This window comes from Fopius arisanus, unplaced genomic scaffold (assembly GCF_000806365.1).
Source record: "Fopius arisanus strain USDA-PBARC FA_bdor unplaced genomic scaffold, ASM80636v1 scaffold00088, whole genome shotgun sequence".
Classification (NCBI taxonomy): domain Eukaryota; kingdom Metazoa; phylum Arthropoda; class Insecta; order Hymenoptera; family Braconidae; genus Fopius; species Fopius arisanus.
Window position 1 is genome coordinate 88,112 of NW_011887827.1, and position 19,885 is coordinate 107,996.

Here is a 19,885-nt window from a genome sequence, read left to right on the forward strand (position 1 = left end):
CGCCTGGAGAAACAAGGAGAGAAAAGGATACGAAGGGTGAGAAAATGGTGACTGTGTAAAGGATCGGTTTTGCATATGTGGCACATGTCACGATAAATCAATCCAACGGCAATAGATGTTTTGCCGGGTCGCGTCAAGGTATATGAAAATTAAAACGGTATATCATGTGAAATCAGGTAGTTGAGACGTGGCTTCGAAGGTGCATAAATACACCTGTCACGGCTGTTCATTTGAGAAAAATCACCGAAAAATGTGATAACGCTTGAATAAATGATAACACTTGTTTCGTGATAAATTTATGGCATTCGTTTCTACGTGAAACTTCGGTACAAGAGGTTTTTAATTAAAATCGAAGAATAGTTTCACTGAAAAGTCGTGGCAATTTCGAAATAACAATGATGCCGGGGAAAACCTGGGGAAATTTCCGGTGGAAAAGGCTGTAAGACGACCTACTTTGTTCAGTTACTTGTGAAGTTGACGGGATGGGGACACGAGGGGGGCAAAATCTTTTTTATTTATATATTTTTTTTTCCTCAGAAACTTTTGTTTGTTATAACTCGAGAACTATAAGGGGAGAAGCTTCATACGGTGTTTGCCACCGGAAATTTTACTGGCTTTCGAATAAACGTATTTATAACTTTCCAGACTCTCGACTCTTTCATAAATTTTCAACCCGTCGTGAGAAATAAAATAAATCGGTTCTCGATATTTCCATTAACTGGGGAAATACCATTCGAATGGAATTGAGACGAATCCGGGGGCTGGTTGATATTTCCGAGTGTACCATGGGGTCTGAAGTGGAGAAACCCCGGGACACGCGCGTCACGAAATTGTTCAGTCCTCCAAGAAGACTTGAAACACCCAGTGATTAACGTAGCAAGCCGACACCGGGTCTGCCGCACAGTCCGTCTCTGTGCTCCTTTATTTAATTGAATAATTAAGGGACACCGTAAGTTCGTGCCACGATGTACAGAGAGGGCGCGACACGAAACGGTATACCATCAGTGACTTGAGCCAACCCACGGGTTCACTTCACTTCCAAAACGACAGAGATAACTCCCGGTGAATCCTCCCGGTTATCAAAATTTCACGTATTTTCTCAAGTAACTCCGGGATTATCCCAATTGAAAATGATTCAAGGGATTACTTAGAAAAGATGATCATTAAAACTTCAGTCGTTATGTTCACCGGCCTAGACCCTGCTTCAACTTTTTTGTTAAACAAATTGAGTAAAATCTTGAAAATAAAAAAATCCATTCAAATGAAGAGATCAAATTGAGAGATTGAGAGATTGAGAGATTGAGAGATCGATACAGCCCTGGAAAAATATTTAATAAGTGCCGCCTAACTTGATTAGCCACACCGACTCATAATTAACACCCGGACATCAACACACGCAACAATCGTTGTGCATGAGATCCTGAAAGCCGATGTCAACTGCCTTAGGGGATGCTAACACCAGTGACTCGGGTAATGGTTCAGCATTTACAGTCCCATTCACCATAGAAATTCACAGTGGAATAGTAGGTGGGGATTTCCAACAGACGAACTTGGCAATGACGCATGAATACCGGAAGCCACCACCAGCCCCTTACAACTGAATATCTGGTATAAACACCCGAGGCGGTGTCATAATTCGACGGTGAGGGGTTGAAACCTGATGGGTTGAGAAGGTGGAGGGTGAGGGTAACCACTTTTAACCAAGTTTCGTTGGTACCTCTCGTCCCCATGACGAATGGAAACTACTGCAACATATTCAGACTCGTAAAGATAGAAACCCAAGGCTCTCGTAATATCCGTTCTCCGTGGACGTTTCCTCCGATATAAACGATATATGCGGTATAACTGCGTCTATTCTATGAAGTGTACGGAGAACTATTTTTTTTTCAGGGGAGCACTCGAGTGATGGAGATGACGCTAGTGGATTTCAAAGTTTTTACCGCGGAAAGTGGATATATTTTTTTTTTTCAACTTCTCGGGTGATTAATGGGGCGCGTATTTTTTTTTATCAATTTTTAGGGGCGTAATGGTTTAATGAGTTTTTCCAACTGTAAAAGATTTCCTTTTTTTTCCCCAGAAAATATCGCTTGACTCTGGTTTCTAGGCTCTATGGTAATGGAAATTAATGAGCGTGAGATCGTACGAATAAATGAATTTTTTCGGTTAGTCTGAGAATATTTTTCAGTTATGAAAAAGGACACACAGGATTTAAGATAATTGCGAGGATAATTGTGTTTAATGTAAGTTGGAATTTAATAATTAAATTCGTTAAAGCTATTGAAATTCTACTTTTATTTTTGGTAATTGAATTTCGCGAGAATTTCCCGTAATTGGAATGTAGAAATTTTTATATAAAATTCATGCGATTTCGCTAATGAAAGCATACGCATGTTTTTTAATCAATCGTGGAGGCTTGAATGGAACGGACTCCAACTCCACCTCCTCCACAATGTGTATAAAAACCAGTCCCTAAAAAATTGGTAAAAACCAGAGTCTGTAAACTCCCTCAAAAGCTTATCGGACTGCACACGTATACAAGTATGCTCATGGTTGCTGCTGGATACAAATTCGAAAAGCTTTTTACGTTTGTGGAAAATAAAAGAAAAAAACAACATATAAATAACACAAAAAGATGGATGCAGCCAGACGTATAGAGAGGAGATTTTCGACCAGAGGTTTTTAGGTATACAAAACAGGATATTGTCGGAGTGAACCTCGAAGGCACCAGCTGGGATGAGAGAAAGGATTCTTTTACTCTCAGCATATATACATAACGTGTATGGGATCTACACCAGAAAATCTGCGGTTGAGTGCGAGGAGAGAAAAGTGGAAATTTGTTATAAATGAGATTTTTTTAACCGACGTTCATAAAACGAGAATTATTTCCTCAGGCATTAAAATCTATCCGAGATTTCAAGCGAGGAGAGGCTAATCTAGTGAAGCTAATAATTATTTGAATTGTTAGAATAATTTCACCCCTTCCCGCCACCCCCTCCATAAATTCCCCGAAAAAACGCGACGTCCCCCTGCATACCGAAAAAAAAAAAAATCAGCCGAACCCATCAACAATTCCGCAGCGGAACCGCAAGGCTTCTAATTTTGTTGAGAATAGAAGAGTTATGTTGACGTAATGCATTCCAACGAGGGTTCGGTGGTGAGGGGGTGCAAGGTGGTGGGCAAGGGTGAGGTGTGTCATGGATAAACGAATAAGGGTGGCGTGCCTGGAAGGTGGTACGTCGAGGTTCGTCCTATAAACAAGCCTACCGAGACGCCCAAACAGAAACTAGGGCCGTCTGCCTGTTATCATAGATTATACACCGGGTTGAGACACGGGTGAGGGGAAGTTTTACCGTGGAAGGTGGGCTTTCGTCGGTGTTGACGTTGTCCGTAAACGATACGTGGGTGTTGAGAGGTTGCCAGGTGAAAATGGAGGGGGTTTGGGTGGTTGGGTGGTTGGGCGGTTAGAGGTGAGTTAGACCGGTTTGGACTGTGTGTTGGCGCGCTGCGGTGTGCCACACGGAGTCGTTGCAGATAACATCTCATTGTCACAGGTTAGGTGAATAAATCAAGGCTTGTACCTGCCCCTGAGCAACGCATATACCGTGGTCAGCCACTTGTGTTTGTCGTGCATGCACCCAAGAGGTACCAAACGTGCGCAGACTTTAACACCCCCTGTAGCTACCATATCCCAATGATATACGAATTTTTCGAGACGGCATTTGTCCCGCCGATAACACACAAACACACGGTGATGAATAGTGAGGAAAAAAAAGAGTGACCTTGAAATCCAAATCGCTTGGAATTTTGGTTGTAATTGTCGTCGAAATTTTTCGAATTAAAAATCAGTCGTCGCAGATTTCTGGTATCTGCATGCACTAGCCACCCTATCTCGCCCACCCCCTCATAAACCACTCCAAATAAATCTTAATGGGGAATGACCGAGCAATAACTAATCTTATCGCGGTAATTCGTGTACCGAGATTTTGAATTTTCACCGGGTGTTTGATGGTCACCTCTACGTGTTCTCACCCCAGGCGGGCAGAAGTCCAGTTGGCGTTGGCTTACGATTTCTCAGCAACATTTTCAGGGCAAACACCCGAGATTCTGAGGTAGTCTCTCTCCTCCACCCCCTGATGCCCAGCTTCCTCATATCCGTTAATGCTGGACGCGATGTGTCCCACTCTGCCCTTTCCACTTGCCCTATTATATGAGTCTCTCGAGTCTTTAATGACCCCGTGGCAACGCGCAATCGTTATTTTTACGAGTCGCCCCAGTTGTTTTTACGTGGTTGTATTTTCCACTCGTTTTTTTGCTCTCTTTTATCTCCTAGTTTTTTTTTTCGCCGCTCTTTATCTCGGGAGTATTTTTTTTCTTTAGGCTTTTGTCTTCGTCCTTCTGAAGGGTCGGCGGGAGGGCCGCGGCAGATCCTAGGTGCTTTTGTTTGCTCGCGGTATCTCTCTTTGTGGAGAGAGACCTATCTCTGTTTTGGTTTCTCGTTACAACGCAATCCTTGTTTTCAAAGGGATTGTTTTGTGGATTACCACTGTATTAGGGTATCCTGATGATGTTGAAAGTTTGTGGTTATTTGTGGAGAAAAACCTCTGCCTTCAAGGCGGTTATGGTTGGAATTAGGAAGAAGAGAATGGAGGCATGAGAATGGGTAATTATTCTCGGGGATCACACTCGCGTCACGTTTCTCTAGAGATTTTCACTCGGGGCGGTTTGCGATGAGTTGCGGTTGTGACAATTGTTTTTTTTTTCATTCGAAAATTAAATCGAGAAGATTTCAGTAGCACGAGGTACAACGGTTCAAGTTTATTTTCACAGCTCATCGATTTTTATCGGATATCTGTTTATTAAGAGCTGATATCAATATTTTTGTTATAAGCATTTTTGTAGAGCTGATCGAGAACTACAAAAAAGGTTATAACAATGTTTTTGATATTCTCAGGAATTTCCCTTGAAAATGAACTGCAACTGAATCATTAAATTTTCAGGAAAATAATTTAGAATTGATGAGAAAATCCTTGAAGATTCCTCGAATAATTTACACTTCCTTTCCCTGACGTCATTTATGTTCGAAAGATCTCATGCCCATTAATTCTTATTAACACAAAATCCGAGAGTCAAGTGACATCTCCTAAAAATAATAAATCTTCATTCCGAGTGTATAGTCTGGAATAAAGTGACTTCCACGTCTCTACACACCCCTCAACCTAGAATTTTCAACTTCAACAAAGTCCCAGTAATCGAATAGAATTCCCAGAAAGCCACGTCAATGGTACCAGTTATTTGCCAGTAAAAAGGTCACGCCAGAATGTCTGAGGGAATATTGCATCGAGTGTCCATAACGAAGAGGAAGAGGGTCAGTTGGTTGGTGTCCGCGACAGGTGGTTAAAACTGCAAGGAGACTACATTTTTTTTCTTCCACCAAGATTATTCGTTTAATACAGACAGCACAGGCTGCCTCTGAAAATAGGTGACGTCTGCAATATGTGTCAGGGGGATATTCAATAAGTGGATAACTGACACCATATCGTATCACTTATTTACAGAAGGCGCACTCCACGAATAATGCAAGCTGACTCAGTTAACCAGTAATTCGATTATTCTATTTATCTCTCCAAGATGTCAAATCTAACAATTAAAGAATTCGATAATCTACATTAAAATCCAATATGAAAACCGACAAGATTGACGGAGAAATATATATTTCAATCACATTAGCGCAATTTCAGGAAATCGCAATCAATCAATCAATCAAACGTACGTTGGAATATTTTTTTCCCCCCATTTTTTAAAAATACTTTAACCGTCGGATTCACACTGGAAATAAAATTGAAAATCCAATTCACCCTCGCGTTGTCATAGAAATTACAATTGTTTAGATTAAATTAATTGGCAAATTAAGGGATGGAATAAATTTGACGCTTTTGAATGCCGCGGAGATAAAAATCCAAAGTGAGTGAAAATGAAAGAAAAATTGTGAAAAACGGGCTAAACGAGGCCTGCAGTCTCTTTATTCTGCCTCCTGGACACGACATAGAGTTCTGTCTTTAGTCCAGACCCGGGGGTTGTCGTAAAACGAGATTTTCACCCCCTCCGACACCTCTGGCTCTCTCCCTCCTCCTCACCCTACCCCCTCTTTTTTTTTCTTTCACCGTCACTTGTACCATGCCGATCTCTTCGCTCGTCCAAGCGACGTTTACAAATTTATGCAAATTGTGAGTTTCAGTGCTTACGAAACGACGACTACAACGCCAAGATGAGGTTGTCGAGGGCTGCATAAAAGGAGTAAAGAGTTGGGAAGCTAGTTTTTTCATTTTTTGTTGAATGTGGGTTATAGTGGAGTTTTGGGAATAATTCTGTGGGGCACTGAAAAAAAAATTTACTCGAGTTTTGGATAAAATATTCGCGATTCTCAATTATTAATTGATAATGATTGAAAATTTTTGAATAAAATTGAACATACGCAGCAATTACTTAAGTAATTTGAGATATGATACCCTGAAGATATTCACGAGCGCGAAAAAATGAATTGCCGAGTGTAATTTAGTTTGGAAGCGGATAAAAACTCGTGATTTCCCGGTGGAGGTTTGCAGGAGGTTTTAAAATACAGGTGCATCCTGTTCCATTGTTAATGACACCGATACTCAGGATTCCACAGGGAGTGAAAAGACATTAATGACCAATTTGAATGATTAACAATGCTGAAATCTTCAGAGGGGGTGAGCCAGCGGTGCATCACGTTGCCGTAGTTAAAAAATAATTTAGAAAAAGCGAAAGAAAAAATTAAACGATGCCGTGGGTTAATTAAAAGCACCGGGAGACGCTCTCCTTGGGAGCGGAATTTATTCGTCAGGTTAATTGCTCGCCATTTCCTTTTGTCCCTTTTACTTCAGCCACTGGAAATTCTTTCTCTCCTTTGAGACCAGTATTATTTTCACGGTATTGACATACCAGAATGGCTTTCTGGTCAGACGATCAAAGTTCAAATCAAAATGAAATATTAAAGTCCTTTGAGTGATTCGACAATTGCAATTCAAAAACATTGAGTGAAAATTTGGGTCAGGTTAAAAATCATTTCACTATAATTAAACATCTCTTTTTTGTCGGTAATTTTCATTATTCTGAATTACTGAATAGCAAACGCCGAGGGTCAAATATTCTCGTCAATAATGATTTCCAATAATCCAATTATTTATAATTATTTCATCCGAATAATCCGCCTCGTTTCATTTATCAAAAAATGAAGTATAATTTTATGGTATTCGTCGTATTATGCAGATAAAACAATGAACAAATTTTTGGAATAACCGAAATACTTTAAAATATGCAAAAAAATAAATAAACTCAGCAATGAGAGCAAAAATCCCGGGAATTTGAGAGTTTTTAAAAAATGACAAACTCGCGACAGAGAGGAGAGAATAATTCCCGAGTGAATGTAGTTTCAACTAAAATTATGGAATTTTATTTACACCGGATCAAAGAGGAAAGACTTTTCACCGAGCACGTGCCGAAAGCCTGGGTAAACAGAGTGAGATCATTGCGGATAAAATTATAGCGAATACGAATTGGATTCGCAGAGATAGGCCATATCGCCCTAAAACTCTCAAAAGTACCGGACGACAAATTTCACGGCTCGACAATTACTGCAACCACGAAAGACTCCAAATTTCATGCACCAGCTGATATATTTCACGAGCCAAAAGCCAAATACACGCGGATAACGTTTACATAGCGCGAAAGGAATTAATTTTAAGTGATAAAAATCCTAAGAATCCGTTACACATTTTTATTGACACAACGCGGGGTGAATTTTTTTGCAACACCTACCAGTATTTTTCTCTCCCTCTATTGATTTCAGTACTAATTATGAAAAAACCATTTTCACCCAAAATTTAATTATCTACAAAAAAGTTCCTCATCATTTTCACATAAATTCATAATTTGCCCCTGGAATGAACGAATGGAACAACACCAATTTTCAGTAATTATCATCAGGTGATTTCCGCAAATGTACCCGACAATGTTTTCACTCGCAAGTACTCCCTCCCCCTCTCGAATTGGTGATCGACGGTTGATTGTGCATCGGTTCAATAATCGGCGATTCTCAAACGATTTGAGATATTCATCCACTTTGAGTTTAAATGTCGATCGATTTGCCATTGGCCCGTAACATCTGTTTTTCATTCTAGTCTACTATATCGCGGTCATCTACACCCACCACCCCCCACACCATTTTCAACAAATACTTGTATTTTCGCGTATTTCGCGTATTTCGCGTATTTCGCGTGCTTGCGAGCAAAATTAGCGAGTGCATTCACCGACTGAATAGTGTACAAATGTTTTTCTACAAATTACTGGGTTAATACCACCGGCAAAATGTGTCCTCCGCATGTATTTTCTTTTTTATTTTCCCAATTTCCCTCAGTCGTGGATTTCCCAACCGGGGGAATGGGGCGAATAGTTTTCCTGTGCGTAAAGAGTTTGAGTGCAGCTTTTTGATGTGAACTGATCGAAATTCTCGGGAATGGGTTTTAATGTGAGGAAAAATCCTTTGACGGATGTGTGGAAAAACGGTGAATTTTGTCATCGGAAAATTGATAAGGTTTTTCTAGAAAATCGTTGGGGAATTGTGGGGGGAAGGTTGAGATGGAGAGTGGAATTTCCACATTTTCAACGGAATTACCTCCGACGGAAGTATTCCATTTATAAAAATACCGGAAGATTTCTTCCCCAAATCCCCGCAATTTTCACTTTTCCTTAATCATCAATTACTCTCCACTTACTTACGTTTTAACCGCGGCATATTTTATTAAAAAAAAGAAAAACGATTCCCGTAACACTAGAAATAGAATATATTCGCGAAATTTAGTCAGCCGTAAATTCCGCGTAAAAAAACTAGAAATTGAAAAACCCGTCGCCAGCAATGCCTAGAGATTTCCGCAGGAAAATTGCGTGGAAAAATTCATTCCCTCAATTCTTTCAATAAATTCTGTCCACAAAATATCCTGAAAAAACTCTTGATGTTGGATGCAACGAAAATGGACGACATCCCGTGTATTTTCCGCGGCGAAAATTGTCGACAATTGTCTCCGACCCTCACAATTTTTCCCTTTACTTTTACCTGAAAATTCGACCCTGTATTTTTTTTATCCAACCGGATGTTTTTCTCCAACTTTTATTTGTCTCTCCCTCGTCTCTTTCTTCCTCTCTAACACCCGCTTGTACCTCTGTACACGTGGATATATGCACGATGAAAACTCACCGGCAGTTGAATGCAATTTGCCGAGCGTCAATGCCGTCAGTTTTCATGCCGCGCAGTTTTTTTTTTGTTCTTCTATTTTTTTTTCTATTTTTTCTCCCATGGGAGGATTTTACGCGGTAACATCTAGTGGAACAGGAGGGAAAAGAGGAAAGAGAAAATGTGGAAATATGTCTACAACGCGTTTGCTGCATGAGTTGACACACGTTACGACGTTCTTTATTTTGAGTCGTCAGTTTAGCTTTTTTACAGTTAAAGTCGCGTCGTCTGCATTTGCATGATAAATTAGGGACGATACAAATTTTGCCGACGAATAATTGATCATCTCGAAATATTTACGGACAAGATTGTCATTCAAGTCCCGGAATTAGCGAAATCGTAATGATAAAATTCCCGCGGAAAATGAGGGATAATTGAAAATTCCGGTGGATGGGATGTTTGTGGGAATAAAAATTAATGCAATTCGGTGGAACAATGCAATCCTTTTCCTGAAGGAAATCATTCCCGGAGGAACTTTGAATTTCCAAGCGATTCCTTGTCATGTATGTACTCAAAAAGTTTTAGCCACCTGTACAAGTTGAGAGAAACTTTTGCCTTATAGAGCTTACTTTGAAAATCATGACAAACTTACATTTGATATTCTCGAAAATCTCGAGAGAAATAAATACACGATGGTTTTTGTGTGTCTTATAAACTGCCTTGACATCCTGGCAGGAGCACTTCAAGTCCTCCTACTCAGGGCCAATACCGTGGGAAACTTTTCATCCTGCCGGGATGATCTCGAGGAAAAAAGGATACAAAGGAGAATAAAATCGTTGGATAAGAAAAAAAAATGGAGTAAAGGTTGACGAATTAAATTGGAAATTCACCGCGTGAAACGAGCCATCTTTCAAACTTCAAAGTTGCTTCCTATCGAGTTGAATTACTCTCATAATTTTCATTGGCGCGGGAAAAGCGTAGAAAATACGCCTCGCGATATTTTTCCCGGGAAAATTCAGAGGGCAAACGACAGAAAATACTGCGCACTGCTCGAGTGAAAAAAAAATCATCTCAACGTCGAATTGTTGTCTCTTTGAAGAGCGTAATCCCCACCACCAAGAGGCACCACTCAAAAATTAAACCCTCCCCGAGACTGAATAATTTTCCAGTGATAAACCCATGAAAAAAAAAAAACGGGAAGAAATACACCCAGAGGAAACAGGTTACCTATAACCGTTGACGTATTCTGAATTTAAAACTAGTTCGGTTTCATCGTTATTGTCAGGACGAATGGAAAAAAAGTCCGGGAGAAGGAATAAAAATGGAGAACATCTCGCAATAACTAACTGGAATGGTATCGGATGCTGTGCGGGTTCATTTATATTGGCCAGTGGTTTACAGAAGAAAAGTAAACGTTGAAAAAAAAAAGAAGAAGTGGAATGGTAAAACGATTTGTCCCAGTGGAACTCATAAAACTGAATCAAATCATCGACTGGTAGATGGAGAATAGAGTATCCATCTATCTGAGACTGTATCTCATTGTTTAAACAAAATTTCAAAACCCTCCTGCAAATTGTATCAAAAAATTCAACGACAACTGGAAATTTCCCTTGATTATTCCAGAAAAATTCATAAAAAATGAATGATTTTCAGGTTAAATCCTTTTTTTCATTGAATGATTAATAAAAACGTCGAAGTTGAGTTGTCTGACTTTACTTCTCTCCCATCACTGAATAATTCTCGGAATATAAAAAAAATTCTCGGAAAAGCTTTTCACCTGAATTAATCAATTAATTCCCTTGATTATCCATTTTCCATCAGCCCTAGGTCAATCGGTGACTAGAATTCATTGTGCGGTGGATTAAAAAAATTGGGCGAGTGACGAGACGATATCTATTGTGAATATCACTAATTACAAGTGCAAAGCTTCAACTCGGTAATAAACCGCTGCAACTCGTGTGCAATGAGCATGACTCGGTTGTATCATTATCTCAGCATGAAATAATTGAATAATAAAAGCAAATTAACATACTAAACATCGGACAATATTTTCCATTCAACATTTAGGTATAATTGCATCACCGTATGATTGTTTCTGGTAATTAATCATCAAGCCGTCGCGCATCGATGGCAATCGAAATTAGAGCGAAATAATTGTCCGAATTAAATCCCCTAAATTGCCCCACAATTTCTATTTCCCAATCGTCGACTGATTCTTTATTCCATTGCACTCTGAATTCTGTTTATCGTCGCATTGAATCCTCGAGGCTTTTCAATTGAATGATCCTGATACAAACGACTGTATTGTACGAAGAAGACAATGAGAACAATGAGAACTTGCGCTCTGACATTAATGGAAAACGATTAAATCTGCGAGTCATGAGTCTTACCAACTTGCCAAGGGCCTCAAAGCACCTCTCAACGTCTCAAAATAAAATAATCAACATTATTCATTCACCGGATCAAGCCGAAATAAATAAATCAGTCACATTCCCTCAACTAAAATTCATTTATTTCTCCCCCTGGATAAAAAAAAAATGTAATCAGAATATTTTTTCTAAATTTTCAAAAAATTTCTGGAAGACTTTTCAAAATAATTTAAATAAACAAAATAATTTTATTTTTGGGAAAGGTTTTGAAAAATTTTTCCAAAATTTGAATAGGAAAATTTTTTTTATAATTTAGATGGCGTATTTTTTGAGAATATTGAGAAATTAAAAAAGTAAGAAAACAATATATGGAAAAAAAATTATGTTCGTTCAAAAATTTCTGGAAAATTATAAAAAAATTTGTCCGCAACAAATTTTTGAAAAACTTTTATTTTGCTTCCCGATTTTTTTTATTTAAAAAAAAAAAAATTCTGAAAAGTTTTCCAGAAATTTTTGGAAAATTTGGAACAAATATTCCGATTGCCATTTTTTTTTACCCGGGCCAATAAATAAAAAATCTTAAACCCCAGCATATCCATTCAAAAATACCCGCCCAAATCTAATAAATTATTGAAAGCCCGTCAGTTTCGATGGAGAATCCCTCGTAAACAGCAACCACCCGCCCCCTCCTCCCCCTGCCACCCCCCAATATCCAATATCATTGACAACGATAATCACGTACGCGAGTCACTCCAATCATCCCATCAAATCCATTCACAATATCGAATGTTCAGCCGACAGCGGAAGGAGGGCTCGGCCCCTCTCGATAAAATAGTCCGCGGGGGTCGGGGGGTCACACATAAAAATCTCCCGGGAAGTTTTGAATATAGAGGTGGCAAGGAGAAGGACTGTTTGACATAAGAGTCGTGTGTACGCTGTTACCTACGTGTTTTCGATCGCGTGCCACCGTTTCAATCCATCCACCCAACCCACCCACTATCAGCCCCTCCCCCTCGCCCCCTTTACGTCGTCTCGTCTCGTCTATTTTGCAATGGGAATCGATATCAGTTCTGGTTACCATTCGTCTGTAGATGTATTCAAATCTTTTGGGACAGCATTTCGAATTTCATGTGAAATACTTGAGGTACATATTGTATGTACGTGTCCTGGGGTTTCTCCAGTGCTTTGGTGGAGTCACTGGGTGGAGGAGTGGGTGGGTGGTTGTTGGATGAGAGAGGGAGTGATAAAGAAGGATTTGAGGCGGTAGAACTAAGTTCAAGTTATACAGATGCCACTGGTGTCTCGAGAAAATGTCGTTTGTGTTATACCAGCGGTGAATTCTCCATCTTTCGTGGGTGGTGGGTGGGTGGGGGATATTGATCGATTGCGCGAACTGATCGACTGGTAACAATTAGAAGGATCGAGTTTCTAGGTCGAATGGCAGATGGTGTCGATGGTTTTTGAGGTGAACAATTTCCACAACTAAATTTTCGAGGGAATTACCACATCCGGGTGGATTGAACATTTTTATTCTTCTCGAATATATGAGTGATGGATTTTTATTGTAAATCCATATTTATTTTTTTTTCAATACTCGTGAGGCTTTTCTATGAATTTTTGAGTGACCGGTGGTATCGGTGACCCCAAAAGCGATAACTCAAACTCAAAACAAACACGATTATCTTTAAAATACCTATCACAAGTACCAACAGTTTGCAATACCAGTGGCACTCACTATCGTCTAGAATACGAATGCAATTACCTCTTCAAGTGCTCTCCCATCCAAGAATGTTGATCGTTTACCATTCAACGAAGCGTCGAAGTAGCGCGATAGTGCACGCTCTCAAGTTACTCTACCACCTCTCAACCTCCCCTTGAACACCCCCTGCCACCCACCCGAATGCCCACCCACCCCTCGGTATATTCGCAACAACGACATGCGCAGATATCGATGGAAAAACATTGTAAAAATCCCAGGTTCACCCAGAAATATTTCTCCACCTCACCTCCCACCTCAGGATCACCTGCCCTATGTGACCATTACCCTCCTATCACCGTCCCCACCTCAACCCTCCCCCTCATGTATTTTTACGCATTTACGTTGTCCGGGTATATGTACTTTATTTTTTCTCGTTGCAAGTTCAATTGCCCGAAGGATCGTAAATGTTTTTGTAGCGGTCGTAATGTCCATTTGCGGTAATTCGTCGTTTATCGCTCTATCGCTCGCTTGGAGGGGGTGATTAGCGCGTGAATTTATCAATTTGTTGGGGTGAAATTGGGGGGAGAGGGAGGATGATTCGTTTGGAAAAAAATTGTAGTAATTGTGGAAAATATTTGCATCTCTTTCAGAGGGCTATTCATTTCCTTAGAATCATAATTCTGAATTCATAAATTAATAATTAATGAAGTTTGTATGATAAAGATATAATATTAAATATTGAATATTTTTTGAAGTCTTTTTTTTTCGTGAATGCAATTAAAATTCCTTCTTTGAATGAGAAATTCAATTACAACTTTAGTACTTGTAAACTACCATACATTGAACTCTAGGCTTCAGTTGACTGAACTTATATAAGAAATTATGCATCTTGTTTACTGGATATAACCCTCGTCACATTCAAAGTCCATAAGCAAACTTGTCTAACACATAGCCATCAATGGTATATACCCATGTAATAAAACACGATTGCATGATGTCGAAAAACATTATGGCACATCCCACCGAGACCAGCAGTTACGAAGGGTGAGATAGGGTTACATTGGAAAGTGATATTCAAGTAAAGAGTTCTCGAAAAAAAAATACTGATCGACATCAATCATCACAACGAGACGAAAAATAAATTATCGCAAAAATTAATGGAGTGAATTTCCCAGTCTTAAATTATTTGTTAAAAGAGAGATTCTCTCTTTTTTTTGGAAAGTTCAATTAGACATTGTCGGAATAATAATCCATAGAAATTTTTGGGAAATTCGATGAAAAATTCGCATTATAATTAATCCATAAGTTTGGACAGTAAATTTATCAGTCGAATCTTTCCCCAGAAATTCTCGTATCAGAGACGGAGTACGAAGCACTGATAAAGAGTCCTGTTCGAAGTAATGAAGTTAGCGGCAGGTTTGCCAAAGTTTCCCGGGAAATGACTTGTCGATAACCAATTGGATTCAACAAACGAAAGGAGAATTAAATCGCACCATTCATTCCGGAAGAAAATTCTTTGAAAAAACACTATTGCAGTTTCGACAGCACCTCGAAATTGTTCAACGTAATTATCTCAAGAACGATTGATTTTACGAGACACAATCATGCGACACTTTTTCTAGGTAATTTCGCAAGCTACGAAAAATTCTTATGACATTTTCCTCCAAGTTCACGCGTTGTCGAGATATTTTCCAAATAATTGACGAGCTATTTTTAGCAGAATCCTGTTGGAGCTGTGAGAAGAGAGATTTAATTGGTAATGAGACTTTCAGCAGTTGGGGAATTAGAATCCCTCGGCTTACTAGACTTCTTAATCGGGACTTGACTATTCAGCCGAACATCGCTCTGAATTTTTCCTGAGTCAATAAACAATTCAGTCGACAAGTTGTGAATCTTTCAGTTTCATTATGTATCAATTTATCTAAGTTTTGTACTCTACGAGAAAATATGAAAAGGACGCCTCTGTTGACAAGTTGATAGACTATAAAAAAGTCCTCCGATATTATCGAAATAAATCGCTAATCCTGATAATTTAAAATTGAACTCATTTACAACTGCAGAAAAAAATTCATCTCACGCCCCAAAATATTTTCCCGTTAATTTTTTAATAATAAAATCCCCTAACAAATAAATTCGGTCTCACCGATGGAAATAAACCTTTCAACGCGAAGAGATTGGAAATTTTTTTAAACATTCGCAAAGCAAATATCTAACACTGTCCTAATACAAAAAAAAATACAAAACAATCTATCAACCATATTCTATAGATTTTTAAAAAATCCAACATTCCATATATTTCAACCGACAGAAAAAATCGAGAAAAAAAAAAAATCTCACCAGTCAATTGTCCCCGGACGGGGACAATCGCGAACCAGCAAAAAACAGCTGATAAACACCGGAGTATCATGATAACTGGCACCAATCACCACGTGTTATCCACCAATATGTATCGCGCGTGTCGTTCGCGTCACGACTGAACTTCCTTGGCGCGAATGTAGTTCTGACCTGGTGTAGCATCCCCCCACCCCCTGACAAATGCAACACGAGGGAGAATTGTCTCCCCCTCTCTTTCTCACCCCTTCAGAGAGGCGCGCGCCACCCATCTACCCCCTCCTAAATCCCGAAAAACAGCCCCCCGCGCCCCTACACATCCAATCCACCCCTTTTAACCGCCACTCGTGCGAACTAAAGAGGAGAACAAATATCCCGGTATCATCCACCCGACTTACATTCCCTGTTGTCGGTGGTACCGGCTAAACACTCCGATCATTCCTCCCCATCCCTCCTCCTCCCCCCACCCCTCCCGGCCCCTCACGAAAAAAAAAAATATTAATAATCATGCGTGATATTGTAAATTTTTTGCCGAAAATATGTGACATATTCGGCGGATTTGTCACATGAATTGAGACCATCTCCGGTATATCGCGGATCCTCCGAAAATATATCTCACATTATAATTTTTATTATAATTTATTTCTGGTATTAATTGCATGAGGATATATTTCATCCCCTGAATATACGAATAATGCGTAGTAACATCGGATTGAAGATGGTTTATCGGGGATGAAGTGCGATAATAAAATAAAATAGTTAAATCAGTCTGACTAGGGCGGGGGATTTTCCCCTGATCTCAAAGTGACTCCGTAACTCCCGGTATGATTAATCATCGGTATTCGCGCTCGATTGAACAGTGTCTAGCTGCATCGGAGATTAATATATCGACGGAGGAAGAAATGGTAACGGCCAACAGACACCCGGTCGTGATATGCACGTTTAAGATTAATTATCTCGTGAATTTATATTCACGGGGAGTTGAAGAATAAGTTGAGTGAATAGTGAAGAAGATTTAGGAATTGTCGGAGGAGGATGCGTAGTTAGCTTGAGGCAAGTCAAGCCAGACAAATGGCACCTGTCCCACAACTGGGGTCGGGGAAATACGACACGTGATAGTCGAGAGGTAAGAATAAGCGAAGCCCTGTCAACCGTGAGTCCCTCTTCCCCCTCACCTCCCCATCTCCACCCACTCCACCGCAAAATTCCAAATTTATAAATAAATTAATAAAAAATAAAATCCGCTAATTAATGAAATAGATTGAAATTAGTATCTGCGGGAATTTTTCACAGTTGACGTTACGTTTTTTTTTCCGTTGCGGGAGTAAATTTTCCGCTCAATGAATTTTTCATGTCTCTCACAGGGGGAGGAGTGAAAAAAAGAGAAAATTCCAAAAACACGAGAAAGTTTTCATGTAAGTCATTTGATAATGTCAGAGACAGGGGCTAGGGTGCTTCAGTGCCACCGGTGCAACATAAATTTACAAAACTCACCTGATCACTCACAGGAGTTTGTTTATTTTATCAAGACTAACGAGGCCAAGTGATACCATATCAAATCAAATTAACTGACCTACACTATTCAAAATTTAATTCCAAACGTCACCAATAAAATAATTGAAAATTCATTGCCGTTAATCATATCCCCTGAATCTAAAAAAATCCCCTTTTTCACCGAATGGAAAAGAAAGCTGTCAACCTGCTGGATAAATTAATTAATTAATGAAAAAATGATAAATCAAATAAACACGGAATATCCGGAGGGAAATGTCGAAATTCTCAAGTCAGTCATTTCCCCTTCATCACCATGAGTTCAATCGGAATTAACACAATTCCCCGTTTTTTTATCTCCCCCTTCGCCTAAAGAGGACGAAGGAAAAACGATCGAACTTAAATGAACTGAGAAAGCCTTCGCTCCGGTGTTCATGAGCTAATAATGCCCCGATTACTAATTACATGATATGGAGAAAAACGTGAGAATTGGCTAGTCGTCTTGAGTCTGCTGGGGTCCAGTGGAATAGAGGTAACAAGGGGTGAAGAAAAGTACGAGAAAAAAAAATGAAAAAAGGAAAGAAACGAATTAACTAGACACCGGGTCTTCGCAAATTGAGTTGTACGACGCCAGAATTTAAACATTCAAATTAACCCGTTTAGCAAGTCAAAGTGTCTAATGTACTGCTGCTGTGCAGCGGCTGTTCTCCACCGGTTTCCATCCACTCATAATATTCAATCGATACTTTTCCTATTTTATCCCACAATTTTCAGATTTATCGGCCATTTCTGCGCTCTAAAATAAATTTACAAACCAAAAATTATCCCAAAAAATTCCAATTCCATAATTTAAAATATTTAACACACGTAAATAAATCGTCAGCGACTTTTAACACAACATTATGTAAATTTCATTGAAATGGTTCGATAAAAAATTTCCTCCCTGTCACTTGCACCGGATAATTATACCATCCATCAGGATAATTAAAAAAGTAAATTATTATCTGTGTAAAAATAGAGAATTTGGAACAGCGTAAGACTGCAATTGAATTCCAATCTCTCGATTGACCCACATAATGTTTTTCCCGACAACTAATTCCCCTAATACCACCGTTATCATTGAAAAGTTTAGTAGATAAAGTTTAACGAGTCGTGTTGCCTTTGAGAATGTGATATTTAATCACTCGACCTCCTAGTGCACACACAAGCACTCTCCAGCTCATTTCTCTCCCTAGATCTTGAGGAGACATTGAGGGAAGAGGGAGATGAGGGGATTCAGTCGGTTTCAGCGGTTTAGTCGAAATCAAACTGGACGTTTGGTATAATCCCTTGGAATCCGTTTGATCTGTTTGCAATTTGCGTCTCTTAGTGCCCTCCGTAAATTCGTAAACGTGTGTTTCCACGCGTGACATTTATTCGAGATGAAATTACACGCCACTGTCTTGATCATCGGTGTGTACCGAGGCATTTTAATTAATTTATCATTACCCCCTTACAAGATGACGAATTAATTACCCAAGAATATTGAAAATCCCAACTTCTCGAAATTTACAATCCATTGACAACTCAATTATATTTGACGTTCCGAAGAATCAATAAATTATATAAATTATATCCATCGATTAATTCTGAATATATTTTATAAATTCAATGGGTAATTAAAAAAAACTCAAATTATCCGATCGGTTAATTAGGTATTTAGGACAGGCGTCAGTGAGCTATCGATTGAATTTCGATGATAAATTTTTCCAAGTCGAAGGATATCTCGATTTAATCGGGCGGAAGTGGATTTGTAAATTGATTAGGTGTGACTCTGAATTGTGGTTATAATTGAATTATTGCACCAGTGATTTCAGTTGGCAATTTCATTAAGGCAGACGGTTGTAACTGTAGCCATTGTGAGGATTCAGTCAGGGTGATTGGCATTGAGGAGAACGAGGACAACCAGTCGACCGACAATCGACTGGATAAGGAGGATCTTGATGGTGATGGTAGTAGGACAATATGCGCCAGAGACAGGGATCACGAGGATCAGACATTTCCAAGTATTTGTCACATGAAGTGTTACAATCGTTGCAGTGAATTTCATTTGAGTAAACGCTTGGAATTCGGATATATTTTCAAAGAGGTCGCCATTTACAGAACAAGTAAGAGAATTAACTGCTTTCTTGAATTTCAAGTGAGAAAACGCTGGAATCACTGGAATCACTTGTTCCAAGGATCTCCAGGATTTCCAGCATATCCAGAATTTTCAGGATTTAATTTTCCTCTTGAAATACAATCTTTCTCCTCTGTCTTCATTTAATCCTGGATTTCATTCATTTTTATTTTCAGATTATTATAAACTCCACGAGGGGCCCTGTCCGAAGAGAATGAAAAAAATCTACTCAAATCCCGAGTGAAAAATAATTTTCCCAATGCAATAAATTATAAATTACCCATCAAACCCCCCAAAAATACAAATCCCGATTTGTCTTCAATTAAAATTCAATTAATCATCCCTCGTTGACTCATCCTCGATCTACAGATAAGGAGCGACGGAGAAGAACCGGAAATTTTTTTTCAGTCAGTACACCCCCTCAATTCCCCCTCCCCCTAAAGAATAAAAATAAAAATCCCAGCCAATCCCCTTATCGCTAGCGTCCAGTAAAAACAAACAGCGGAGGGGAAAAAAATTCCAGTGGATGATGCGCCATTTAAATCGGCCTTGAGAGCCATCCGATTGCGTTCATATCTCGAAACGTTAAC

The 19,885-nt window shown here is 39.2% G+C and overlaps 2 protein-coding genes across 3 annotated transcripts in view; one reads left to right on the forward strand and one right to left on the reverse strand.

Moving 5' to 3' along the window:
- Nucleotides 1-15,776, reverse strand: part of LOC105270443 (opioid-binding protein/cell adhesion molecule homolog) — a 76,070-nt gene extending 60,294 nt beyond the window's left edge. For both annotated transcript variants that reach the window (XM_011311366.1, XM_011311365.1), the window contains exon 1: nucleotides 15,653-15,776. In XM_011311366.1, coding sequence (XP_011309668.1) covers nucleotides 15,653-15,722 — 70 coding nt within the window. In that variant the 5' untranslated portion in view covers nucleotides 15,723-15,776. The remainder of the gene's footprint in view (nucleotides 1-15,652) is intronic.
- Nucleotides 15,777-18,335: 2,559 nt separating this feature from the next.
- Nucleotides 18,336-19,638, forward strand: LOC105270444 (uncharacterized). Its single transcript, XM_011311367.1, has 3 exons — nucleotides 18,336-18,589; nucleotides 18,985-19,284; nucleotides 19,472-19,638. Exons 1-3 carry the CDS (start codon nucleotides 18,559-18,561, stop codon nucleotides 19,537-19,539), a joined length of 399 nt encoding a protein of 132 aa, XP_011309669.1. The 5' UTR covers nucleotides 18,336-18,558; the 3' UTR covers nucleotides 19,540-19,638.
- Nucleotides 19,639-19,885: the final 247 nt, after the last annotated feature.